Source organism: Heterodontus francisci, chromosome 43 (genome assembly GCF_036365525.1).
Source record: "Heterodontus francisci isolate sHetFra1 chromosome 43, sHetFra1.hap1, whole genome shotgun sequence".
NCBI classification, from domain to species: Eukaryota; Metazoa; Chordata; class Chondrichthyes; order Heterodontiformes; family Heterodontidae; genus Heterodontus; species Heterodontus francisci.
The window spans coordinates 5960233-5987818 of record NC_090413.1 but is presented as its reverse complement, the minus strand read 5'-3'; the positions used below and the strand labels follow the sequence as shown (position 1 = coordinate 5987818).

Below are 27586 nucleotides of genomic sequence, written 5' to 3'. Positions count from 1 at the left end.
TAAAGAGCAGATTTGATAGAGGCTTTTCCAATTATGCAAGCTAGTTAGTTTCCTGATGAGTTGTTAACTATAAGACATAAATTTAATATTATGAACAAAATGAAGGGAGAGATTCGGAGAAATATTTGTACAGAGGGTTCTTCGGAAAAGGGGTACTCAACCAAAAAACAGTGGAAGCAGAATCTGCAATAGATTTTAGAAAGGAAATGGACAAATATTTAAAAAGGAATAATGCGAAAGAGTATGGGAATGGGACTGAGCGGATAGGGCTCTGAGAGCAGGCATGGGGTGATGGGCTGAATGGCTGCTTCCTGAGCTGAAAGATTGTTCTCCAGGTGAATACAGATGGAGCCCCTGCTAGGCTCAGTGCACCCTTACATAATGGAGCTTCTCTATTTTCAGAGACCTGTCATTTGAAAAGTTGGCACTTGATATGGATGAGCCTTCAAGTACACCTCGCAAAGCTTCGTTGGAGCCAAGGAGCAGCCCCAACGGTGATAAGGCAATACAGGTTAGAAGCTATTCCATTTTTGTATAATTTCTACCTGAGGAAGAAATAGCTTTCCCATGAATACGTGCAGTTACTAAATACTGCAGTAAAACACAAAAGCTTTTAACATGTTGCTGTCTGCCAGGTTCATGCCCATTTTCCCCATGACTCACTGAATTTCTCCATTCAGATTTTTGACCCGCTGCAGGACCAAAGCAACCCCAACCCAAGTCACAAATGATATCCTGTAAGTGTGACTGGTGCACAGTCCCACCCTAACCTCTCTGCAATCATATTTGACCTTGAGACGAGCTTCTCAGCACACATCCGTGCCATCACTAAGAACACCTTTTTCTACTTCCGTAACATTGCCCTACTTTGCCCCTGCCTCAGTTCATCTACTGATAAAACCCTCATCTTTACCTTTATTAACTCTAAGGTTTGACTATTCTATCGTGCTCTTGGCAGCCTCCAATCTTACGCCCTACACAAACTTGAGGTCATCCAGAACTCTGCTGAGTATCATTTGCAATGGCTTCTCTTCCTACTCCCACAATTACCTCCAGTGTCCTCCAAGGATCTATCCTTGGTCCCCTCCTATTTTTCACATATATGCTACCCTTTGGTGACATCATCTCAAAGCGCAGCACCAGTTTTCACATGTAAGCCGATGACACCCAACTCTACCTCACCACTACCTCTCTTGACTCCTCCACTGTTGCTAAATTATCAGACTGCTTATCCAACATCCAGTACTGGATGAGCAGAAATTTCCTTCAGTTATATATTGGGAAGACTGAAGCTGTTGTTTTCGGCCCCACTCCAAACTTCGTTTCCTGGCTACTGACTCCATCCATTTCCCTGGCAACAGTCTGAGATTAAGCCAGTCTGTTTGCAACTTTGGTGTTACCTTTGACCCCGAGATAAGCCTACAACCTCATGTTCGTGACATCACTAAGACTGCCTATTTCCACCTCCGTAACATTGCCTGACTTCGCCCATCTCTGCTCAAATGCTGCAGAAACCTTCATTCATGCCTTCGTTACCTCTAGAATTGACTATTCCAGTGCACTCCTGGCTGGACTGCCATATTCTACTCTCCATATACTTGAGGTCATCTGAAACTCTGCTGCCCGTGTCTTAACTTGCACCAAGTCCTGTTCACCCATGACCCCTGTGATGGCTGACCTACGTTGGCTCCCAGTCAAACAATGTTTTGATTTTAAAATTCTCATCCTTGTTTTCAAATTTCTTCATGGTCTCACCTCTCCCTATCTCTGCAATCCCTCCAGCCCCACAAGCCTCAGAGATATCTGCACTCCCAATTCTGGCCCTGATTTTAATCACTCCATTATTGCTGGCTGCAACTTCAGTTGCCTAAGCTCTGGAATTTCCTTCCTGTACCTCTGCGTGTCTCTACCACGCTTTCCTCCTTTAAGACACTTTTAAAATCCTACCTCTGACCAAGCTTTTGGTCATCTGACCTAATGTCTCCTTGTGTTGCTCGGTGTCATATTTTGTTTCAAAATTCTCCTGTGAAGTGTTTTGGGATGATTTATTATGTTAAAGATGTAATATAATAAGTTGTGTTTGTTGCCTCTGTGTTGTCAGACTGCTCATCCAACATCCAAGATTGGATGCATTCCAATTTCCTTCAATTAAACAATAGGAAGACTGAAGCCATCAGCTTTAGTTCTTGCCTCGAATTCCATTCCCCTCCCCATTACAAATATCGCCTACTTCCATCTCTGTAATGTTGCCTTCGCCCTCCCATCCGCTGCTGAAACCTTCATTTATCACCTCCAAATTTGGCTCTTCAATTAGAGTCCTGGCCAGCTCCTCATCCTCCACCATGTGTGTAAACTTCATCTCTTCCAAAACTGTTGCCTATAACCTATCCTGCACCAAGTCTCACTCACTGATTACTCTTGACCTTGTGGCTCTGCAGTGGCTCAGATTTAAAATGCACACTTTTGTATTAAAACCCCTCCAAATCCCTGTAACTGCCTTCAGCCATACCACTCACCTCCCTCCCCATCCCCAACTCGCCAAACTCTGTACCTCTGACTTTAGCCCTTTGTGTACCATCTACTCGCTGTGACTCTCCATTTGAGGCCATACCTTCAGCTGGAACTCCCTGTATAAACGTCTACCTCACCACCCAGCTCTACTTTAAAAATCTCCTCAAATCTGTGACCTCATCCCCTCCTCATAATCATTCTTTGGCTCATTTTTGGATTATGTTTCTGTACCGTGTCTTGGGACATGTTTCTGTGATAAAAGTGCTATATGAATGTCAGTTATTGCCGGGAGAATTTTCATTAGACTTTGGCAAATTGGAATAAATGTGCAGGTACAAGGAAACTAGGACACGAGACACCAAATTTAATCTTCCGCTAATTGATGCAGCTCTGATAATGTGATGGCATAACTGACATTCAGTTTGCAACAGAACTAAATTCTCTACTCCCAGACTATCAATGTTCCCGTTTAACTCAGAATATTCAGCAGAAGTTGGGAGTGAAATTATTTTAGTGGGAGTCGGGGCTCTGGGTGCAAGAGATTAGATGGAAAGGGAGGGCTGCCAGAAATTATTGTAATGCTTTCAGGCCAAAGGTAGGTGTGGAACCATGAGTTTGACATGGTCAGGGATTTAAGAACAAAGAACAGTACAGCGCACAAACAGGCCATTCGGCCCTCCAAGCCTGCGCCAATCGTGATGCCTGTCTAAACTAAAACCTTCTGCACTTCCGGGGACCGTATCCCTCTATTCCCATCCTATTCATGTATTTGTCAAGATGCCTCTTAAACGTCGCTATCGTACCTGCTTCCACCACCTCCCCCGGCAGCAGGTTCCAGGCACTCACCACCCTCTGTGTAAAGAGCCTGCCTCGCACATCCCCTCTAAACTTTGCCCCTTGCACCTTAAACCTATGTCCCCTGGTAACTGGCTGTTGCACCCTGGGAAAAAGCTTCTGACTATCCACTCTGTCCATGCCACACATAACTTTGTAAACCTCTATCATGTCGCCCCTCCACCTCCGTTGTTTCAGTGGAAACAATCCGAGTTTATCCAGCCTCTCCTCATAGCCAATGCCCTCCATACCAGGCAACATCCTGGTAAACCTCTTCTGTATCCTCTCCAAAGCCTCCACGTCCTTTTGGTAGGGTGGCGACAAGAATTGCATGCAATATTCCAAGTGTGGCCTAACTAAGGTTCTGTACAACTGCAGCATGACTTGCCAATTTTTATACTCTGTGCCCCGACCGATGAAGGCAAGCATTCCGTATGCCGCCTTGACTACCTTATCCACCTGCGTTGCCACTTTCAGTGACCTGTGTACCTGTACGCCCAGATCTCTCTGCCTGTCAATACTCCTAAGGGTTCTGCCATTTACAGTCTACTTCCCACCGGCATTAGACCTTCCAAAATGCATTACCTCACATTTGTCCGGATTAAACTCCATCTGCCATTTCTCCGCCCAAGTCTCCAACCGATCTATATCCTGCTATATCCTCTGACAATCCTCATCACTATCTGCAACTCCACCAACCTTTGTGTCTTCCGCAAACTTACTAATCAGACCAGCTACATTTTCCTCCAAACCATTTAGATATACTACAAACAGCAAAGGTCCCAGCACTGATCCCTGCGGAACACCACTAGTCACAGCCTTCCATTCAGAAAAGCACCCTTCCACTGCTACCCTCTGTCTTCTATGACCGAGCCAGTTCTGTATCCATCTTGCCAGCTCACCTCTGATCCCGTGTGACTGCACCTTTTGTACCAGTCTGCCATGAGGGACCTTGTCAAAGGCTTTACTGAAGTCCATGTAGACAACATCCACAGCCCTTCCTTCATCAATCATCTTTGTTACTTCCTCAAAAAACTCAATCAAGTTAGTGAAAAACAACCTCCCCTTCACAAAACCATGCTGCCTCTCGCTAATAATTTCGTTTGTTTCCGAATAGGAGTAAATCCTGTCCCGAAGAATCCTCTCTAATAATTTCCCTACTATTGATGTAAGGCTCACCGGCCTATAATTTCCTGGATTATCCTTGCTACCCTTCTTAAACAAAGGAACAACATTGGCTATTCTCCAGTCCTCTGGGACCTCACCTGTAGCCAATGAGGATGCAAAGATTTCTGTCAAGGCCCCAGCAATTTCTTCCCTTGCCTCCCTCAGTATTCTGGGGTAGATCCCATCAGGCCCTGGGGACTTATCTACCTTAATGCTTTGCAAGACGCCCAACACCATCTCCTTTTTGATAATGACATGACCGAGACTATCTATACTCCTTTCCCTAGACTCATCATCCACCAAGTCCTTCTCTTTGGTGAATACTGATGCAAAGTACTCATTTAGTACCTCACCCATTTCCTCTGGCTCCACACATAGATTCCCTCCTCTGTCCTTGAGTGGGCCAACCCTTTCCCTGTTTACCCTCTTACTCTTTATATACGTATAAAAAGCCTTGGGATTTTCCTTAATCCTGTTTGCCAATGACTTTTCATGACCCCTTTTAGCCCTCCCGACTCCTTGCTTAAGTTTCTTCCTACTTTCTTGATATTCCTCAAGGGCTTCGTCTGTTCCCAGCCTTCCAGCCCTTACGAATGCTTCATTTTTCTTTTTGACTAGACTCACAATATCCCTCGTTATCCAAGGTTCCTGAAACCTGCCAAACTTATCCTTCTTCCTCACAGGAACATGCTGGTCCTGGATTCTAATCAACTGACGTTTGAAAGACTCCCACATGTCAGATGTTGATTTACCCTCAAACAGCCGCCCCCCAATCTAAATTCTTCAGTTCCTGCCTAATATTGTTATAATTAGCCTTCCCCCAATTTAGCACCTTCACCCGAGGACTACTCTTATCCTTATCCACAAGTACCTTAAAACTTACGGAATTATGGTCACTGTTCCCGAAATGCTCCCCTACTGAAACTTTGACCACCTGGCCGGGCTCATTCCCCAATACCAGGTCCAGTACGGCCCCATCCCTATTTGGACTATCTACATATTGTTTCAAGAAGCCCTCCAGGATGCTCCTTACAAATTCTGCCCCCTCCAAGCCCCTAGCACTAAGTGAGTCCCAGTCAATATAGGGGAAGCTAAAATCACCGACCACTACAACCCTGTTACCTTTACATCTTTCCAAAGTCTGTCTACATATCTGCTGCTCTACCTCCCGCTGGCTGTTAGAATAGAAAGAAAATAGAAAGATACTAGATCCTGCCTATGAACTGCAGAGCAGAAACTACAAAATACCCAATCAAATTCCACGACATAGTTAGTGATGTGCACCTGACACTTTTATCTGTTCAGATTGTCTTCAAATCTTAATAATCTACACAGTGACTGGGGTGTGAGCAATTAACAGGGATATCTGATTCTGACTGTGCAAAGTGATGTGGAGGCAGCATATAACAGGGATATCACTTTCACTGTACACACTGGGTTAGTCCCGGGTACTTTAAGATCTCAAGTCTGTGAAACGTGTTCCCTCCTTCAGTACTCAGGCTTTTGAAATCCAAATCTCGTGCCACCTAATTTCGACTGCTTGATTTATATAACCTTCTATTCCTTTCAACCTTCACTGTACACTTGACTCTTTATACTGGTTTCTCTATTGAAAATGTAATCCTGTGGAGCTGCCAGTTTTATTTATCTTTTACAGGCTTTTGGTGCATCTAAATTACAATATATGTTCTGAATGTGACAGTAATAACATGCCTGTGGTAACAGACAAATGGATATGCTTATACAAATTGCTGTCTTTTTTTGTATCTCATATTCTCTAATGCAGTCTGTCATACTGCAGTGTTACAGACAACTTCAGGTATGGGCTACACTGCTCCAATTTACATTGGTAAAATGCTGCTGCTCCACTTCAGTTAGTGCCGGGTTATGTTTAGGCTAATGTACAATATTCTTTTCTCACCATTGTGCAGTTTTTGTTCATTTGTGCTTTATCTGTGTTGGTAAATTAGCTCTGGTATTGGGTTGTATCTTCCCTTTTTGTGGCTGGGGTCATTAGCTATCATAGCTCTAGTTATATCAGGCTATTGATGTATACCTTTAAACACATCTATTTTCAACCTCTGCCTGCCCTGTGAATTCTCTGTTAAGCTTTACTTTGGTATTGTTTTGTTTTTCTGGGAATTCGGGAATAATGGTGCTTCCTGAAGTATATGCTCGTTTTTCCTGCCCCACCTGTACCTGGAACTGCTCCTTCCTTACATTCCTACAGGATGCCTTTACTGGTCTATTGGTTAATCACCTTCAATTATTCGACTGCTGATTCTGGTATTGACTAGGTCTGAGAGGGTGATGGCCTTTTCCTCACCATCCCCTGCTTTTCTGAATCCCACTAGGTTGTTGCACTCTAACTGTCACCTACTTTATCCATGATGGCTGAGATCAGCGTACTTGTTTTTCAGTAAGTGCTTGATCAGTCTCACCTCCCGACTTATTTTATTGGTCAGTGGGGTGTCTGATATGTGAAAACTAGGCCTGCCTCCAAACCAAGCTACCAAGAAGCCTGCACAGGTAGAGTTTCTCTCTTCTGCATGGTCTGCACACTGTCTCCCTGGAGGGATATGCTGCACCTGCCTATGCTCAGCACATGGCTGCAGGTTGGGAAATTTTTTTCTTGTATTTTATTGAGCGAGAGAAGGAAATCTGTTAATTGTATATCAGTTGGGTGTTTGATTGTATTCAGCTGGTGGGTATTAATTAGGAGCTCACTTGTGCTCAGGTATATAGGAGCAGGCAGAAAGAGGGGTTGCTGGTTGAAGGTGCACTATTTGCAATGTGTGTCTCTCTCAATAAAAGCTAATAAGTGTATGAAGAGTAGGCTCCAGTGGTTGATCCTTCACACTGCCTGGATATCCAGGTTTTTGACCTGGTCTGTTGGTGTTCCTATTTCTTATGTTTTGCCTTTCCAGACTGATGTCACTCAACCAGTTTCTCCGGTAAGGCGAATTTCATCAACACCTGACACAGAAGATAATCGGCAAAGGTATGTCTACTTCACAGTGCCTTTGGGTCAGTACTAGAAATGTCTTTTTTTTTGTTATTCTTGGGATGTGGGTGTTGCTGGCAAGGCTGGTATTTGTTGCCCATTCCTAATTGCTCTGCAAAGTGCTGTTGGGTCTGCTTCAACTGTTGGTAGCAATTTGAAAAATGATTTGCTCGCTCGGACATTTCAGAGGACATTAGTTGTAGGACTGGAGTCGTATATAGACCAGCCTGGATAAAGATGGCAGCGTTCCTTCCCTAAGAGACATTAGTGAATCAGTTGGCTTTTTATGACAATCCAACAGCTTCAAGGTAACTTCAACTGAACTTAAATTCCCAAACTGCCACCGTTGGATTTGAAGTCCGTTTTCCAGATTATTATTCGAGGAACTGAACCCCTTCATTGCTATACCTAAGCATTTGGAGCAGTCAGGGGTTTACTGGGTATTAAACACCAATGTCTCTTCAATAAAGACAAAGCTGTATTGGGGAGTTAAATCTTGGCAGTCATTTGCACTAATATATGTTTCTTATTCTTCTACATAGTGTACAGCTGAAATCCTCACTGAATATGCATGATTTCAAACTGATTGCTGTCCTAGGCAGGGGACATTTTGGAAAGGTAAGAATCCAAATATTTGAGAGCTTCTCGTGGGTCATTCAGGGTTTCTGTTTTAAAGTTAGACCTATGCTGCCCTGCTAAGTTCCTCTACACGCATAAAACTACTTAATAAGCACCTTTAAAATAGAAAAAGATTGAAAGGTGTTTTGTAGAGTGAAAAGGAGTGGACACCAGTGTTTTGCAAGAGGGCTCAGAAAGTAAGCTTGGTCTGGGTCATACAGCAGAAGAGGAAGAGGGAGGTCCAGAGAGAAGGGCCAAATCTAGATCAAGGTGTGAGCAGAGGGAGAGGTGATGCATGAGAGGCGAGAGTCAGAGGACTGGAGGATAATATGAGGGAACATGAGCCTGGAGAATGTTGTGGAGATGGCGTGGGCAAGGCTGTGGGTTGGCGTAGTTGAGTCTGGAGGTGACAAAGGTGTGGAAAGGGCTTCAGTTCAGGTAGGCTGCAGGTGAGCAGTGTTGCAGAGGTAGTTAAGAAGCTGAGCTCTGATTCTCAAAGACTGTCGAGGTTATGCTTAGCCTCAGCTTAGGGAAGGATTTCCAATTGAACACAACAGCTTTGTTTTCCTTCGTTGAATTGTAGGAATTATGGTTCATTTGCAAATGAATGTCAGATCAGTCAGCATCCATGTAAAAACTGACCCTACATCTGCAGTTGAGGAGGGGGCTTAGGATGTAGGTGACTGTGCTGGTTACAGGAAGAGAAGTCATGAATGGAGTTGTAAAGGCTGCTTTGGGACAGGCACAGGTGGGACCATGCAAGGGCAGTCCCACTGGAATGGACAGATGAGATCCGAATAGTGTAATAGACCATGTTGGGCATTCCATTGAGGTTGCAAAGCACAAAGAGCAAGAAAACATCACAGCCATGGAGGAAGTACTTGTTAACTTGTCAAGGGTGGTCTTCATACTAGTCACAGGGAAGAAATCAGACTGAAGGGATTTGAATAGAACTATTTTGGGTGAGGTAAACACTCACTCGGGTGATGAGAATCTATTCAGGGAACTTGGATAGAAGAGGGATGTTAACAATTGTACAGCATTTAGAGTGGACAGACTGGGCATAGTGAACTGTTGGAGAGTGGGTGTTGAGGATGGTGGTTTTGAAAGGAAGGTGGAGAGTGCTTGAAGAATGGAAGCTGTTGACTGTGTTGACAGATATTGGGGCCAGGAAAGCTAGTTGTGTTCAGACATTGGGTGAGGAGAGATCGAGAGGGCAGTATGAGGATCAGATGAAATATATGAGCTTGGAGAAGGTGGTGGAGGAACGATGCAAAATGATCGAAATGAGGATGAGTGAGGATTTGAGAGATGGTCGGTAAGGAGAGGTGGAGGGAAAGGCAGCTGTGCAGTCTTTGAGATTCAGTTCGTCAGCTGATTGCGCGAGATGTTAGTGAAGAAAGGAGTGAGGGAAGGGGACTCAAGAAAATGGTTCGTCATAGGGAAAGAAATTGTGGGAAAGCCTTGCACTCCAGGATGATAAGACTAGGGGCACTTCTTTCCCAAGGGTTGGAGGTAGGCAGGGAGATCTGGGTGGGAAGGGATACAAGGAAGTGTTTGGAGATGGCCGTACCAGTGGTCGAGTCCTCGGAGACGTGAGGTCACATGCAGTTGAGGTTGTGGGACTTCCTGTGGTTAGAAGAGTTCGAGTGAAGGTAGAGATTAAAGGAGGATGAGGAAGTCTGATAAGGAGACTTCTGGTAGAGTCACTGAAGATGGGTAATGCTGCCCAGACTGAAGGGATGGATCTCAGCAAAGGGTGTCATGGATTTGTGAGAGCAGTAGACAAATAAGGGCTTCAAATGAAATATAGGGAGGGCAGTTTCTTGTCTCGACTGCAAACTGTCGTCTTAAAACTCCCCTCACCTCCAACAATTGGTGCGAGTAGCTCATGGACGCCTTTGTCACTAAGATTGAGACCATCCAATCAGCTACTTCTGCCGCGTTCCTCCCTTCCACGAGCCCACCGGGCCAAACCTCCTCTAATGCTACCCACTGTTCTAGGCCTGAACTCGCATCTTTCTGTAGTTTCTCTTCTATCTCCCCTCATGCCCTCTTTGAGCTCATCTTGTCCGTAAGACCCACCTCCTGTTCCCTCGATCCTATTCACATTAAACTGCTGATCACCCAAATTCCCTCCTGGCTACAAGGTTAGCTGATACTGTTTGTTGTTTCTCTCTCCTTTAGATCTGCCGTCATCACCCTCTCAAAAAAAAAATAAAGTCTTGAGCCCACCACCCCTGCAAACTACCACCCCATCTCCAACCTCCCTTCCCTCCTTCAAGTCTATGAACACGTCGCCTCCAAAATCCAATCTCATTTTTTCGGGAGCTCCATGTTTGTATCCCTCTCATCAGATATCCGCCCCTGCCAAAATAAAGGTACCAAAACAGCTTTAATTAAAGTCACAAATGATATCCTATGTGGCTGTGACAACAGTAAACTTTCCCTCCTCGACCTCTCTGCCACTTTGACATGATTGACCACACCATCCTCCTCCAATACCTCTCCACTGTTGTCCAGCTGGGTGGGGCTGCTCTCACCTGGTTCCATTCTTATCTATCTAGTTATAGCTAGAGTGTCACTTGCAGTGGCTTCTCTTCCAGCTCCTGCATCGTTACTTCTGGTGTCCCCCAAGTGTCTATCCTTGGCCCCTCCTATTTCTCATCTACATTCTGCCCTTCAGCGACATCATCTGAAAGCACAACGTTAATTTTCATTTGTTTGCTGATGAAATTCAGCTCTACCTCACCACCATCCCTCTCGACGACTCCAGTATTGCTGAATTATCAGACGGCTTACCCGGCATCCAATACTGGATGAGCAGAAATTTACTCCAATAAATATTGGGAAGACTGAAGCCATTGTTTTCAGTCTCCACTTCAAACTCCATTCCCTAGCTACCAACTCCATCCCTCTCCCTGGCAACCTCGATGTTGTATTTGATGCCGAAATGAGCTTTCGACCATATATACACGCCATCACTGAGACTGCCTGTTTTCATCTCTATAACATCTCTGAACTTTGCCCCTGCCTCAGCTCATCTGCTGCTGAAACCCTCTTTCATGCCTTTGTTACCTCTAGACTTGACTACTGCAATGCATTCCTGGCCAGCATCCCACATTCCACTCTCTGTAAACTTGAGGTCATCCAGATCTCTGCTGTCCATGCCCTAACTCCCATTCACCCATCACCCCTGTGCTCACTGACCTACTTTGGCTCCTGTCGAGCAACTAATGAATTTTAAAATTCTGATCCTTGCTTTCAGATCCCTCCATGGCCTCACCCCTCCCTATTTCTGTAATCTTCTCCAGCTCCACAGCCCTCCAAGATAATCTGCTCTGCTCTAATTCTGGCCTCTTGAGCACCCTAGATTTTAATTGCTTCACCATCGGTGGCCGCTCCTTCAGTTGCCTAGGCCCTAAGCTCTGGAATCCCCCCCACCCCCACCCCCCACACCTCTCTGCCTTTCTACCTCGCTCGCCTCCTTTAAGGCACTCCTTGAAACTCACCTCTTTGACCAAGCTTTTGGTCACCTGACGGAGCATCTTTTGCGGCTCGGTGCCAAACTTTGTTTTATTATGTTAAATGTGCTATATAAATATAAGTTGTTGAGGATAAGAGAAAAGGATGCTCAAGGAGTGATGGGTGGGGGAAGAAAAAGAGTCCAACAGTGAGAGCCCTGCTGCCAGATTGGATGGATATGTAATAAAAGCAAAATACTGCGGATGCTGGAAATCTGAAACAAAAACAAGAAATGCTGGAATCGCTCAGCAGGTCTGGCAGCATCTGTGGAAAGAGAAGCAGAGTTAACGTTTCGGGTCAGTGACCCTTCTTCGGAACTGATAAATATTAGAAAAGTCACAGATTATAAGCAAGTGAGGTGGGGGTGGGGCAAGAGATAACAAAGGAGAAGGTGCAGATTGGACCAGGCCACATAGCTGACCAAATGGTCACGAAGCAAAGGCAAACAATATGTTAATGGTGTGTTGAAAGGCAAAGCATTAGTACAGATTAGGTGTGAATACACTGAATATTGAACAGCAGCAAGTGCAAACCTGAAAAAAAACCTGAAAAAAACAGTGGGTAAGCAAACTGAACAAACTAAGATGAAATGAAATAAATGCAAAAAAAATAGTAAAAAATGTAGAAAAGAATGTAAAAAAAAAAGGAAGAAAAAATAACTAAAAATGAAAGTAAAATGGGGGGCTGTCATGCTCTGAAATTATTGAACTCGATGTTCAGTCCGGCAGGCTGTAGTGTGCCTAATCGGTAGATGAGATGCTGTTCCTCGAGCTTGCCTTGATGTTCACTGGAACACTGCAGCAATCCCAGGACAGAGATGAGAGCAGGGGGGATATGTAACCTGGTGGGGAAGGGAAAAGGCCACTGCCCATGAGCCAGGTTTCTGCCAGCAGCAGAATTTCAATTGATTGATCCAGAATGAGATGTTGGTGATAAAGCAAGCTTTGAGGAGAGTGATATAGAGTGTGCTGGTAATTGATGATTCATTGGTGTGGTTTGGGAATGAAGCAATGGGCAGTGACAGCCATCCAGGTTAGAAAGGTTGATCCTGAGGAATGAGCTTGGTGAGATGGTCGCTGAGCAAACCAGATGGGATATTTAGGGTCGCTGAAGGCTGTTGACATCACCAAATGTATGGATGTAGGTGAATTCAGGGAAAGCAATCAAGAAGCAGGGAATTAAGCATAGCAAATGCATGCGTGAGATTTAAAACTGATCAACAGAGAGAAACAGTCCCTGCATTAGTGATGCAGCGTGAGCATTCAAGAGCCTGTGAAAAGGCTTAGATGTCCAAGGATTGTGAGGGAGCTTGAAGTGGTAGAGTTTGAGGAGGGTCAGAGAGTTTTTGAGCCTTGGAAGAGATTGAAGAATTTCAGGGGGTGGGAGGAAGGTTGGAGAGTCTGGGCTCATAGGCTCTTCCCTATAGACTTCATATTCTGTGTATGTTTGAGTCTGCACACACTCTACTGCTTTCTGTAACCTTGTTTCTGGCTTCAGCCAGCACCAAAGCTGGGCCCACCCACATTTCCTCCAACAAAATGGTGACTGTAAAAGTACTATGTAAAAGTATTATGTAAAGAAACTGGGACTTCAGCAACAGTAGCACCCTTGAAGTGAATATTGCTAGAAATAATTTCAGCAATTAGTTTACTTTGTTCCCTTGTTAATATATGACCACTGCTGACCTCATCAGGGTGTGGTGTTGGAAATAAATGCTTGAGATCAACCAGGTGAATCAGCTAAATCAGTGCACTGCACATTGTGGGTGGCATGTCGTGTCCCTGGCCTATTATATCAGACTGTTATATTATACTGGTATTCAGCTAGTTTCCATCATGATCAGTAGCTCAGCCAATAATATGTTTTTTAAAAAAAGAACAAATGAAAAAAAATACCTTAGCGATGGGCAGGGACAGGTATATACCGCAGGGCAAGAATTATAGCTGGGGGAAAGGAAATTATGACGCGATTAGGCAAGATTTAGGATGGGGAAGGAAACTGCAGGGGATGGGCACAAACGAAATGTGGAGCTTATTCAAGGAGCAGCTAATGCGTGTCCTTGATAAGTATGTACCTGTCAGGCAGGGAGGAAGTTGTCGAGCGAGGGAGCCGTGGTTTACTCAAGAAGTTGAAGCGCTTGTCAAGAGGAAGAGGGCGGCTTATGTTAGGATGAGACGTGAAGCCTCAGTTAGGGCGCTTGAGAGTTACAAACAAGCCAGGAAGGATCTAAAGGGAGGGCTAAGAAGAGCAAGGAGAGGACACGAGAAGTCATTGGCGGATAGGATCAAAGAAAACCCTAAGGCTTTCTATAGGTATATCAGGAATAAAAGAATGATAAGAGTTAGAACAGGGCCAATCAAGGATAGTAGTGGGAAGTTGTGTGCGGAATCAGAGGAGATAGGGGAAGCGTTAAATGAATATTTTTCGTCAGTATTTACAGTAGAGAAAGAAAATGTTGCCGAGGAGATTACTGAGATACAGCCTACTAGGCTAGATGGGATTGAGATTCACAAGGAGGAGGTGTTAGCAATTTTGGAAAGAGTGAAAATAGATAAGTCCCCTGGGCCAGATGGGATTTATCCTAGGATTCTCTGGGAAGCCAGGGAGGAGATTGCAGAGCCGTTGTTGTTGATCTTTATGTCGTCATTGTCGACAGGAGTAGGGCCGGAGGACTGGAGGATAGCAAATGTTGTCCCCTTGTTCAAGAAGGGGAGTAGAGACAGCCCTGGTAATTATAGACCTGTGAGCCTTACTTCGGTTGTGGGTAAAATGTTGGAAAGGGTTATAAGAGACAGGATTTATAATCATCTTGAAAAGAATAAGTTCATTTGCGATAGTCAGCACGGTTTTGTGAAAGGTAGGTCGTGCCTCACAAATCTTATTGAGTTTTTCGAGAAGGTGACCAAACAGGTGGATGAGGGTAAAGCCGTGGATGTGGTGTATATGGATTTCAGTAAGGCGTTTGATAAGGTTCCCCACGGTAGGCTATTGCAGAAAATACGGCAGTATGGGGTTGAAGGTGATTTAGAGCTTTGGATCAGAAATTGGCTAGCTGAAAGAAGACAGAGGGTGGTGGTTGATGGCAAATGTTCATCCTGGAGTTTAGTTACTAGTGGTGTACCGCAAGGTTCTGTTTTGGGGCCACTGCTGTTTGTCATTTTTATAAATGACCTGGATGAGGGTGTAGAAGGGTGGGTTAGTAAATTTGCGGATGACACGAAGGTCGGTGGAGTTGTGGATAGTGTCGAAGGGTGTTGTAGGTTACAGAGGGACATAGATAGGCTGCAGAGCTGGGCTGAGAGATGGCAAATGGAGTTTAATGCGGAGAAGTGTGAGGTGATTCACTTTTGAATGAGTAACAGCAATGCAGAGTACTGGGCTAATGGGAAGATTCTTGGTAGCGTAGATGAGCAGAGAGATCTTGGTGTCCAGGTACATAAATCCCTGAAAGTTGCTACCCAGGTTAATAGGGCTGTTAAGAAGGCATATGGTGTGTTAGCTTTTATTGGTAGGGGGATCGAGTTTCGGAGCCACGAGGTCATGATGCAGCTGTACAAAACTCTGGTGAGGCCGCACCTTGAGTATTGCGTGCAGTTCTGGTCACCGCATGATAGGAAGGATGTGGAAGCTTTGGAAAGGGTGCAGAGGAGATTTACTAGAATGTTGCCTGGTATGGAAGGAAGGTCTTACGAGGAAAGGCTGAGGGACTTGGGGTTGTTTTCGTTAGAGAGAAGGAGGAGGAGAGGTGACTTAATAGAGACATACAAGATAATCAGAGGGTTAGATAGGGTGGATAGTGAGAGTCTTTTTCCTCGGATGATGATGGCAAACACGAGGGGACATAGCTTTAAGTTGAGGGGTGAAAGATATAGGACAGATGTCAGAGGTAGTTTCTTTACGCAGAGAGTAGTAGGGGCGTGTAACGCCCTGCCTGCAACAGTAGTAGACTCGCCAACTTGAAGGGCATTTAAGTGGTCATTGGATAGACATATGGATGAAAATGGAATAGTGTAGGTCAGATGATCGGCGCAACATCGAGGGCCGAAGGGCCTGTACTGCGCTGTAATGTTCTAATTCTAATTCTAAAAAAAGGGTGCAAAACTTTATAGTGATTTGGTTAACTCATCTCAGCCAAGTGCCATTCATAAGGAACTGGTGCACCGGGGGGACTTTTCATTTGATTCAAAAAAAAGTCTGGAGACATGTCCACCTTTAAATGGTTCGGTCTCGATTAACTGGCTATTGCACCTTGCACTTGGAGCCAGCTTTAAGATAATCAACAGCAGTTTATTTAGATGCCTATCCTCCCTCAGAAAGGCATTTGAGTCTGACAGGCAAATAGGTCAAAAATGTATTTTAAAGTTTAAATAAAATTAGTAAAGGTGCCGAATTGATTTTTGTGTTGAGGTGTCATCCTTGACTCAGAGACTCCCCACTCTTGAGTCAGAATGTAGTGGGTTCAAGCCCCACTCCAGAGATTTGAGCCTGAGGCCAATCTAGGCTGACACTGTGGAAGTGCTGCACTGTGGGAGTGCTGCACTGTGGGAGGTACCGTTTTTCAGATGAGTTGTTAAACTCCCTTCCCCTTCTAAACTTCAGCCTGTTTGGAAACATCCTGTCAGGGTTCAATCTATCAATTCCGTTAAAACTCTGGAATAATGTCCCATGTCAAACAATGTCAGGCTCCTCTTCGTCTCCGCATTGCTCCACTCCTTGATCTCATATCGGTTTGGTTTCTCTTTTCTGTACTTGCCCAATGTCTGCATTTCCTTGCTGTAGTACAGTAACCAGAGTTGTATCCACTGCCTGTGCCAGTACCATGTTGAAGGAACATAGAACATTACAGCGCAGTACAGGCCCTTCGGCCCTCGATGTTGCGCCGATCATCTGACCTACACCATTCCATTTTCATCCATATGTCTATCCAATGACCACTTAAATGCCCTTAAAGTTGGCGAGTCTACTATTGTTGCAGGCAGGGCGTTCCACGCCCCTACTACTCTCTGAGTAAAGAAACTACCTCTGACATCTGTCCGATATCTATCACCCCTCAACTTAAAGCTATGTCCCCTCGTGTTTGCCATCACCATCCGAGGAAAAAGACTCTCACTATCCACCCTATCTAACCCTCTGATCATCTTATATGTCTCTATTAAGTCACCTCTCCTCCTTCTTCTCTCTAACGAAAACAACCTCAAGTCCCTCAGCCTTTCCTCATAAGACCTTCCCTCCATACCAGGCAACATCCTAGTAAATCTCCTCTGCACCCTTTCCAAAGCTTCCACATCCTTCCTATAATGCGGTGACCAGAACTGCACTCAATACTCCAGGTGCGGCCTCACCAGAGGTTTGTACAGCTGCAGCATGACCTCGTGTTTCCGAAACTCGATCCCCCTACTAATAAAAGCTAACACACCATATGCCTTCTTAACAGCCCTATTAACCTGGGTGGCAACTTTCAGGGATTTATGTACCTGGACACCAAGATCTCTCTGCCCATCTACTCTACGAAGAATCTTCCCATTAGCCCAATACTCTGCATTCCTGTTCGTCCTTCCAAAGTGAATCACCTCACACTTTTCCGCATTAAACTCCATTTGCCATCTCTCAGCCCAGCTCTGCAGCCTATCTATGTCCCTCTGTAACCTACAACATCCTTCGGCACTATCCACAACTCCACCTACCTTAGTGTTATCCGCAAATTTACTAACCCACCCTTCTACACCCTCATCCAGGTCATTTATAAAAATGACAAACAGCAGTGGCCCCAAAACAGATCCTTGCGGTACACCACTAGTAACTAAACTCCAGGATGAACATTTGCCATCAACCACCACCCTCTGTCTTCTTTCAGCTAGCCAATTTCTGATCCAAAGCACTAAATCACCTTCAATCCCATACTTTCGTATTTTCTGCAATAGCCTACCGTGGGGAACCTTATCAAACGCCTTACTGAAATCCATATACACCACATCCATGGCTTTACCCTCATCCACCTGTTTGGTCACCTTCTCAAAAAACTCAATAAGGTTTGTGAGGCATGACCGACCCTTCACAAAACCGTGCTATCGCTAATGAACTTATTCTTTTCAAGATGATTATAAATCCTATCTCTTATCACCTTTTCCAACATTTTACTCACAACCGAAGTAAGGCCCACAGGTCTATAATTACCAGGGCTGTCTCTACTCCCCTTCTTGAACAAGGGGATGACATTTGCTATCCTCCAGTCTTCCGGCACTATTCCTGTCGACAATGACGACATAAAGATCAAGGACAAAGGCTCTGCAATCTTCTCCCTGGCTTCCCAGAGAATCCTAGGATAAATCCCATCTGGCCCAGGGGACTTATCTATTTTCACACTTTCCAAAATTGCTAACACCTCCTCCTTGTGAACCTCAATCCCATCTAGCCTAGTAGTCTGTTTCTCAGTATTCTCCTCGACAACATTTTCTTTCTCTACTGTAAATACTGATGAAAAATATTCATTTAACGCTTACCCTATCTCCTCCTGATTCCACACACAACTTCCCACTACTATCCTTGATTGGCCCTAATCTAACTCTAGTCATTCTTTTATTCCTGATATACCTATAGAAAGCCTTAGGGTTTTCCTTGATCCTATCCGCCAATGACTTCTCGTGTCCTCTCCTCGCTCTTCTCAGCTCTCCCTTTAGATCCTTCCTGGCTAGCTTGTAACTCTCAAGCGCCCTAACTGAGCCTTCACGTCTCATCCTAACATAAGCCGCCTTCTTCCTCTTGACAAGCGCTTCAACTTCTTTAGTAAACCACGGCTCCCTCGCTCGACAACTTCCTCCCTGCCTGACAGGTACATACTTATCAAGGACACGCAGTAGCTGCTCCTTGAATAAGCTGCACATTTTGATTGTGCCCATCCCCTGCAGTTTCCTTCCCCATCCTACGCATCCTAAATCTTGCCTAATCGCATCATAATTTCCTTTTCCCCCCAGCTATAATTCTTGCCCTGCGGTCTATACCTGTCCCTGCCCATCGCTAAGGTAAACCTAACCGAATTGTGATCACTATCACCAAAGTGCTCACCTACATCTAAATCTAACACCTGGCCGGGTTCATTACCCAGTACCAAATCCAATGTGGGATCGCCCCTGGTTGGCCTGTCTACATACTGTGTCAGAAAACCCTCCTGCACACACTGGACAAAAACTGACCCATCTAAAGTACTCGAACTACAGTATTTCCAGTCAATATTTGGAAAGTTAAAGTCCCCCATAACAACTACCCTGTTACTATCGCTCCTGTCGAAAATCCTTTCCTCTACATCTCTGGAACTATTCGGAGGTCTATAGAAAACTCCCAACAGGGTGACCTCTCCTCTCCTGTTTCTAACCTCGGCCCATACTACCTCAGTAGACGAGTCCTCAAACGTCCTTTCTGCCGCCGTAATACTCTCCTTGATTAACAATGCCACCCACCCCCCCCCCCCTTTACCATCTTCTCTGTTCTTACTGAAGCATCTAAATCCCGGAACCTGCAACATCCATTCCTGTCCCTGCTCTACCCATGTCTCCGAAATGGCCACAACATCGAGATCCCAGGTACCAACCCATGCTGCAAGCTCACCCACCTTATTCCGGATGTTCCTGGCGAAGTAGACACACTTTAAACCAAGTTCTTGCTTGCCAGTGCCCTCTTGCGTCCTTGTAACCTTATCCCTGACCTCACTACCCTCAACATCCTGTACACTGGAACTACAATTTAGGTTCCCATTCCCCTGCTGAATTAGTTTAAACCCCCCCGAAGAGCACAAGGAAATCTCCCCCCCCCCCACCCCAGGATATTGGTACCCCTCTGGTTCAGGTGAAGACCATCCTGTTTGTAGAGGTCCCAACTACCCCAGAAAGAGCCCCAATTATCCAGGAAACCAAAACCCTCCCTCCTACACCATCCCTGCAGTCACGTGTTCAACTCCTCTCTCTCCCTATTCCTCGCTTTGCTAGCACGTGGCACGGGCAACAACCCAGAGATAACAACTCTGTTTGTTTGTTCTCGCTCTAAGCTTCCACCTTAGCTCCCTGAATTTCTGCCTTAAATCCCCATCTCTCTTCCTACCTATGTCGTTGGTGCCTATGTGGACCACAACTTGGAGCTGCTCCCCCTCCCCCTTAAGGATCCCAAAAACACGATCTGAGACATCACGAACCCTGGCACCCTGGAGGCAACACACCAACCGTGAGTCTCTCTCGTTCCCACAGAACCTCCTATCTGTTCCCCTAACTGTGGAGTCCCCAATGACTAATGCTCTGCTCCTCTTCCCCCTTCCCTTCTGAGCAACAGGGACAGACTCTGTGCCAGAGACCTGTACCCCATTGCTTACCCCTGGTAAGTCGTCCCCCCACAACAGTATCCAAAACGGTATACCTGTTGTTGAGGGAAACGGCCACAGGGGATCCCTGCACTGCCTGCTGGTTCCCTTTCCTTCCCCTGACGGTAACCCATCTACCTACTTCTTTTACCTGAGGTGTGACTACCTCCCTATAACTCCTCTCAATAACCCCCTCCGCCTCCCGAATGATCCGAAGTTCATCCAGCTCCAGCTCCAGTTCCCTAACGAGGATTGGAAGATTGTGGCCAGGCCCTCTGCAATTTTCACCCTTCCCTCACCAACCTCGGATGCATCCAGACCGGGTGCAATTCCTACTTTGAGTGCTGCCAACCCTTTAAGTACCTTCTCTTTATCCATTTTTATTCTATCCAATTTCTCCACTAACACCTCCTTCCAACACACTCTGAGCCAGCATCCCACATTCTACTCTCTAAACGTGAGGTCATCCAGAGCTCTGCTGTCCAAACATGTACCAAGTCCTCGGTTATTGCTGTTGCTCTAGCTCAGCTGAAATAGATTTGTTCTTGGTTGTGGTTGGGCTGGCGAAGAAGCCAAATCCCTTTATTCAAATACAGACATCTCGGGATGATATTTGAATATGTTTTTATTTGCAGTTATTTTTGAATTTAACAATTATAATAAACTGAGACCTCGTAATTTCGAGAATTATTTATCTGCCTGTCTTTTTCCAAATCGGGGAGTGTGTCTGGGGCCTTCGAAGAGCGATTGCTTCCATAGCTGGTGACAAAACGAGCCACTGTTCAAGAATATTGCACATTTGGTTTCGGTTAGCAGCTGTGAATTGTTTTGCATAAATCGCCAGCTAAGTGATTGTGAAGTATATATTGTATTCTTGCCACCTGTTCTCTTGCTGCTTAACATTAAAAGCACCAAAATCCTTCGCAGACCAGCAAAAAGGGCAGTCTCAAAGAGGAAATAGTGAGAGTTCAGAGCCAACATGTACCTGTTAAGGTCAAGGGTAGGCCCAACAGGCCCAGGGAACCTTGGATGTCAAGGAATATAGAGGATTACAGCAGGAAATAAAAGGAGGCTTATGGCAGATTCAGAGCACTGACAACAGCGGAGGCCCTACAGGAGTATAAAAAGTTTAGTTTAGAGATACAGCACTGAAACAGGCCCTTTGGACCACCGAGTCTGTGCCGACCATCAACCACCCATTTATACTAATCCTACACGAATCCCATATTCCTACCACATCCCCACCTGTCCCTATATTTCCCTGCCATCTACCTATACTAAGGGCAATTTATAATGGCCAATTAACCTATCAACCTGCAAGTCTTTGGCATGTGGGAGGAAACCGGAGCACCCGGAGGAAACCCACGCAGGCACAGGGAGAACTTGCAAACTCCACACAGGCAGTACCCAGAATTGAACCCGGGTCGCTGGAGCTGTGAGGATGCGGTGCTAACCACTGCGCCACTGTGCCGCCCCAAAGTGTAGGGGGTACTTAAAAAGTAATTAGGAGAGCGTAGAGGGGACATGAAAAAACACTGGCAGGCAAGATATAGGGAAACCCTAAGGCATTTAATAAGTATATAAAGAGCAAGAGGATAACCAGGGAAAGAGTAGGGCCCATTAGGCACCAAAGTGACAATCTGTGTGTGGTGCCTGAGGACGTAGGTGAGGTTTTAAATGATTACTTTTCATCTGTGTTCACTGGAGAAGGACGATGTCGGTGTAGAGATCAGGGAGGGGGATTGTGATATACTTGAACATATTAGTGTTGAAAGGGAGGAAGTATTAGCTGTTTTAGAAGACTTAAAAGTGGATAAATCCCCAGGCCCAGATGAGATGTATCCCAGGCAGTTATGTGAGGCAAGGGAGGAGTTAGCAGGGGTTCTGACACAAATTTTCAAATCCTCTCTGGCCACTGGAGAGGTACCAGAGGACTGGAGGATAGCGAATGTGGTACCATTATTCAAGAAGGGTAGCAAGGATAATCCAGATAATTACCAGCTGGTGAGTCTAACATCAGTGGTTGGGAAACTATTGGAAAAAAATTTTGAGGGACAGGATTAATCTCCCCTTGGAGGGGTGGGAATTAATCAGGGATAGTCAGCATGGCGTTGTCAGGGGGAGATCGTGTCTCACTAACTTGACTGAATTTTTCGAGGAGCTGACTAGATGTGTAGGTGAAGGTAAAGCAGTTGATGTAGTCTACATGGACTTCAGTAAGGCTTTTGATAAGGTCCCGCATGAGAGATTGGTTAAGAAGGTAAGAGCCTATGGGATCCAGGGCAATTTGGCAAAATGGATCCAAAATTGGCTTAGTGGCAGGAGGCAGAGAGATGGTTGAGGGTTGCTTCTGCGAGTGGCAGCCTGTGACCAGTGGTGTACTGGGACCATTGCTGTTTGTAGTGTACATTAATGACTTGGACATGAATCTAGGAGGTATGATCAGTAAGTTCGCGGATGACACGAAAATTGGTGGTGTCGTATATAGTGAGGAAGAAAGCCTTAGATTACAGAACGATATAGATGGGCTGGTAAGATGGGCGGAGCAGTAGCAAATGGAATTTAATCCTAAGAAGTGTGTGGTGATGCATTTTGGGCAGACTAACAAGGCAAGGAAATATACAATGGATGGTAGGACCCTGGGAAGTACAGAAGGTCAGAGGGATCGTGGTGTACTTGTCCGTAGATCACTGAAGGCAGCCGCACAGGTAGGTAAAGTGGTTAGGAAGGTATATGGGATACTTGCCTTTATTAGACGAGGCATCGAATATAAGAGCAGGGAGGTTATGATGGAGCTGTATAAAACGCTAGTTAGGCCACAGCTGGAGTACTGTGTACAGTTCTGGGCACCACGCTATAGGAAGGATGTGAATGCACTGGAGAGGGTGCAGAGGAGATTCACCAGGATGTTGCCTGGGCTGGAGCATTTCAGCTATGAAGAGAGACTGAAAAGGCTAGGGTTGTTTTCCTTAGAGCCGAGAAGGCTGAGGGGGGACATGATCGAGGTATACAAAATTATGAGGGGCAGTGATAGGTTAGATAGGAAGAAACCTTTTCCCTTAGCGGAGGGGCCAATAACCAGGGGGCATAGATTTAAGGTAAGGGGCAGGAGGTTTAGAGGGGATTTGAGGAAATATTTTTTCACCCAGAGGTTGGTTGGAATCTGGAACGCACTGCCTGAAGAGGTGGTAGAGGCAGGAACCATCACAACATTTAAGAAGTATTTAGATGAGCACTTGAAGCGTCATAGCGTACAAGACTACGGGCCAAGTGCTGGAAAATGGGATTAGAATAGGTAGGTGCTTGATGGCCAGCACAGGCACGATGGGCCGAAGGGCCTGTTTCTGTGCTGTATGACTCTATTTAAGCTTTGTGTATGTTCACCAGCACTTCAGTGAAGCCACTCAATGTTACCTCAGACAATTGGTAAAAAGAACTGAACAGCAACATGTCACTGCAACCAGCACACTTTCATTTTTGGCACCTTGGGTTTTTCCTTGCTACAGGTGCTGTTGTCAGAGTACAAAAAATCAGGACAGCTATTTGCCATTAAAGCCTTGAAGAAAGGAGATATTGTTGCAAGGGATGAGGTTGACAGGTGAGATTTGCTTTCTTTTTAAACATAATATACTGGTTTGCATAGAATAAACACCTCACAATAAGCCATTGAGCTCAACTGGTCCATGCTGATGTTTATGCTCCACAGTAGCCTCTTCCCATCCCTCTTTGTTTGACTCTTTTAACATATCCTTCTATTCCTTTCTCCCTCATGTTTATCGAGCGTCCCCTTAAATGTATCTGTACTACTTGCTTTAACTACTTGTGATAGTGAGTTTCACTTTCTCACCAGTCTCTGGGGAAAGAAGTTTCCTGAGTTCCCTATTGGATTTTATGGTGACTATCTTCTGTTAATGGCCTCTAGTTTTGCCCTGCCCCACAAGTGGAAACACTCTTTCTTTCTCTCTACCCTAACAAAACCTTTCAGAATTTTAATGATTGTTTATAGGTCATCTCTCAGCCTTCTCTGAAACTCAGCCTGTTCATCCTTTCCTGATCTTCATAACCTCACACTTCTGGTATCATCTTTGTTAATCTTTCTTGTACCCACTCCAGTGCCTCTATATCCTTTTTAATGATACGGCGACCAGAACAGTAAACAGTACTCCAACTGGGGTGTAACCGATACGAGTTTAGCATAAATTCCGTACTTTTCAATTCTATCCCTCTATCCCTTGTGCTTGGGTTTGTTTTTCTATGGCCTTATTAAGCTACAGCGCAATTTTTAGTGATTGGTGTATTGGCACTCCCAGATCCCTTTGTTGCTCTACTTCATTTAGATTCTTATTTTTTAAGTAATATATGGCATCCTTATCTTTCTTACCAAAATCTAAATCCTCGCACTTATGTTAAAATTCAGTTGCCAGTTCTATGCCCATTCTGCAAGTTTGTTTATGTATACTTGTAATTTGTTGCAGTCCTCTTCAGTATAGCTGCCCATTCTGATACTTTTTCCCCTGACGTCGCATTCTCTGACATTATTCAGTAGTGTATTATGTGATACCTTATCGAAGGCCTTCTGGAAATCTAGAAAAATTACCTCTAGTGAATTAATTACCCTTATCAGCTCTCTGTTACCTCTTCAAAAAATTCAACAAGGTTGGTGAAGTTTGCTTTTGAAGTCCATGCTGACTATTCATTATTATATTTTGGCTTCTACATCTTTTGCACCCTTTAGTGGGGATTCCATCATTTTTCCAGCTGCTGATGTTAAGGCAACTGGTCTATAGTTCCCCTGGACATGTTCTATCTCCCATCTTAAATATAGTTATAATGTTAGCTCTCTGCCAGTTATCTGGCATTACAGCTTCTCTAATGAATTTTTTCGGATGGATAATACTACCTCTACTATCTTTTCTGTAGATACTTTTTGTAAAACTGGTGGATGCAATCTGTCCAGACCAGGGGTTTTATCTTTATTTAATTGACTATTTCTCTTTTTATTTTAAATGCGGTTATAATATTTCTAATCTCATCTTCTGATGTCATGCCCATCTGATCTGTCTCACTGGTAAATACTGAAGCAAAGCAATTATTTAATATGCCTGCCATTTTGCGATTGCTCCCTGTGATTTTATCTTGTCTGACCCTTAATGACCCTATTCCCTTCTAGACTTTCCTTTTTTTATGCCTGTAAAATATTTTGCTACATTTTATGTTCCTTGATAATTTAATTCCATAGTTCCGCTTTGCTTTCTTCATTGTTTATTGACATCTCTCCTAATTTCATATTCTCCTTTGTTATCTTCTCCCCTGCTGTTCATGGATTAAGTCTATGTCTCTTTTCCTTGCCCACAATTTTTCTCTACTGTCTTTTATTAATCCAGGGTGACTTACCAGCATTTAGTTTGTTCTTGTTTTTTTTAGCAGAATATATTTTTCTTGGGCTCTGTTGAAGACAGTTTTAAATGTTTCCCATTCCTATTCTACACCATAGTTTGACAATATTGTTGTCCATTTTATTTTCCCAAGTTCTATTCTCAGTCCTTCACAAAAGTTTTTTTTTCTGCAGCGTATTTACCCAGCTCTTTGTCATGCCTATGTCCTTCTCATTTGTTCTAAACTGTATTCTGTTCTGGTCACGATTGCTTGGATGTTATTCTACTTTTACTTCTCTTACTTGCTCTGGTTTATTTCCCATTACTCAATCCAGTAGTGAATCCTCCAATTTGGGCTTCTTACATATTGGGTCAGAAAAGAGTCCCGTACACATTGTAGGAAGTCTATTTCCATATACCCTTCACAAGTCTCTTCTGGCCAAATTATTTCAGGGTGATTGAAATCCACAATGACTCTTCTGTGTTTTTTATTCAATTCCCTAATTTGTTTGCCTATTTCTTCCTCCACCTCCCATTAGGTGGTCTGTTGTCTGCCCTTATTAGTGTGGTTAATCCTTTATTATCTTTTACCTCCATCCATATGGATTCAATTCCTATCTTACTGATGGCTGTGTTACTTTTTATCTCACCCATTATTGACAATAATAACATCTGTTATTGGCACCATTTAATACTGAACATAATTAGCGCCATTTAGTACAGAAACGTTATCGGTGATAATTAATACAAACCCACTATTGTCACCCACTGTTGGTCCCACTGAATATGCAGCCACTATTACCGGTAATTAGTACAGAGCCATAATTGTTCCTATTGAAACAGTTTAATCCAGGGTTTAATCCAGGCTCATAAATGCAGACCCATCACTGGTGCCATCAACTATGGACCCATTATTGGCGATAAATAACACGGACATTCACATTTAATAGCAACCTTTTACTGACTTCACTTAATGCAGACCTATAAATAGGAAGAATTAAAGATCCTGGTTTTGGCAGCATTTAATGCAAAACCTTTGTTGGAAATAATTAATACAGACACATCATTGTGCAATTTAATATGGCTCTAGTATTGGCACCATTTAATATGGACACATAAAGCTACTATTTAATAGCACATTATTGCTGATAATTAGTACAGACTTCTTTTATTATTTCTTTCATGGGATGTGGACATTGCTGACAAGGCCAGCAGTTATTGCCCATCCCGTATCGCCCTCAAGAAGATGGTGGTGAGCCATCTTCCTGAACCACTGCAGTCCATGTGGTGTAGGTACACCTACAATGCTGTTAGAGTTCCAGGATTTTGACCGAGCAACAGTGAAGGAACAGCAATATAATTTCAAGTCAGGATGGTGTGTGGCTTGGAGGGGAACTTGCAGGTGGTGGTCTTCCCGTGCATCTGCTGCCCTTGTCTTTCTGGGTGGTAAAGATCGTGGGTTTGAAAGGTGCTGTTTAAGGAGCCTTGGTGAGTTGCTGCAGTGCTTCTTGTGGATGGTACACACTGCTGCCACTGTGCATTGGTGGTGAAGGGAGTGAATGTTGAAGGAACATACGAATTAGGAGCAGGAGTAGGCCACTCGGCCCTTCAAGCCTACTCCACCATTCAATAAGTTTATGGCTGAACTGAATACTCCACATTTCCACCTACTCCCAATAACCTTCCACCCCCTTGCTTATCAAGAATCTATCTACCTCTACCTTAAAAATATTCAAAGACTCTACTTCCACTACCACATGGCCCTCTGAAAGAAAAAATTTCTCCTCATCTGTCTTAAGTGGACGACCCCTTATTTTTAAACAGTGACCCTATTTTGAGATTCTTTCACAAGGGGAAACATCCTTTCCACATCCACCCTGTCAAGACCCTTCAGGATCTTGTATCTTTCAATCAGGTCACCTCTTACTCTGCTGTATTCGAGCAGATACAAGCATAGCCTGTCCAATCTTTCTTCATAAGACAGTCCGCCCATTCCAGGTATTCGTCTAGTAAACCTTCTCTATTGCCTGCAACACATTTACATCCTTCCTTAAATAAGAAGTACTTGGAGTACTACAAAGTACTCCAGATGTGGTTTCACCAATGCCCTGTTTAGCTGAAGCATAACCTACTACTTTTCTGTTCACTTCTCCTCGCGATAAATGATAACATTTTATTAGTTTTCCTAATTACATGCTGAACCTTTTG

At 44.4% G+C, this 27586-nt stretch overlaps 1 protein-coding gene across 1 annotated transcript in view; it reads left to right on the top strand.

Annotated features, from left to right (window-relative positions):
• pkn1a (protein kinase N1a) overlaps positions 1-27586 on the top strand; it is a 242454-nt gene that overhangs the window by 138411 nt on the left and 76457 nt on the right. The window contains exons 12-15 of the mRNA XM_068020838.1: positions 403-511; positions 7440-7513; positions 8059-8134; positions 23510-23601. Coding sequence (XP_067876939.1) covers positions 403-511; positions 7440-7513; positions 8059-8134; positions 23510-23601 — 351 coding nt within the window. The remainder of the gene's footprint in view (positions 1-402; positions 512-7439; positions 7514-8058; positions 8135-23509; positions 23602-27586) is intronic.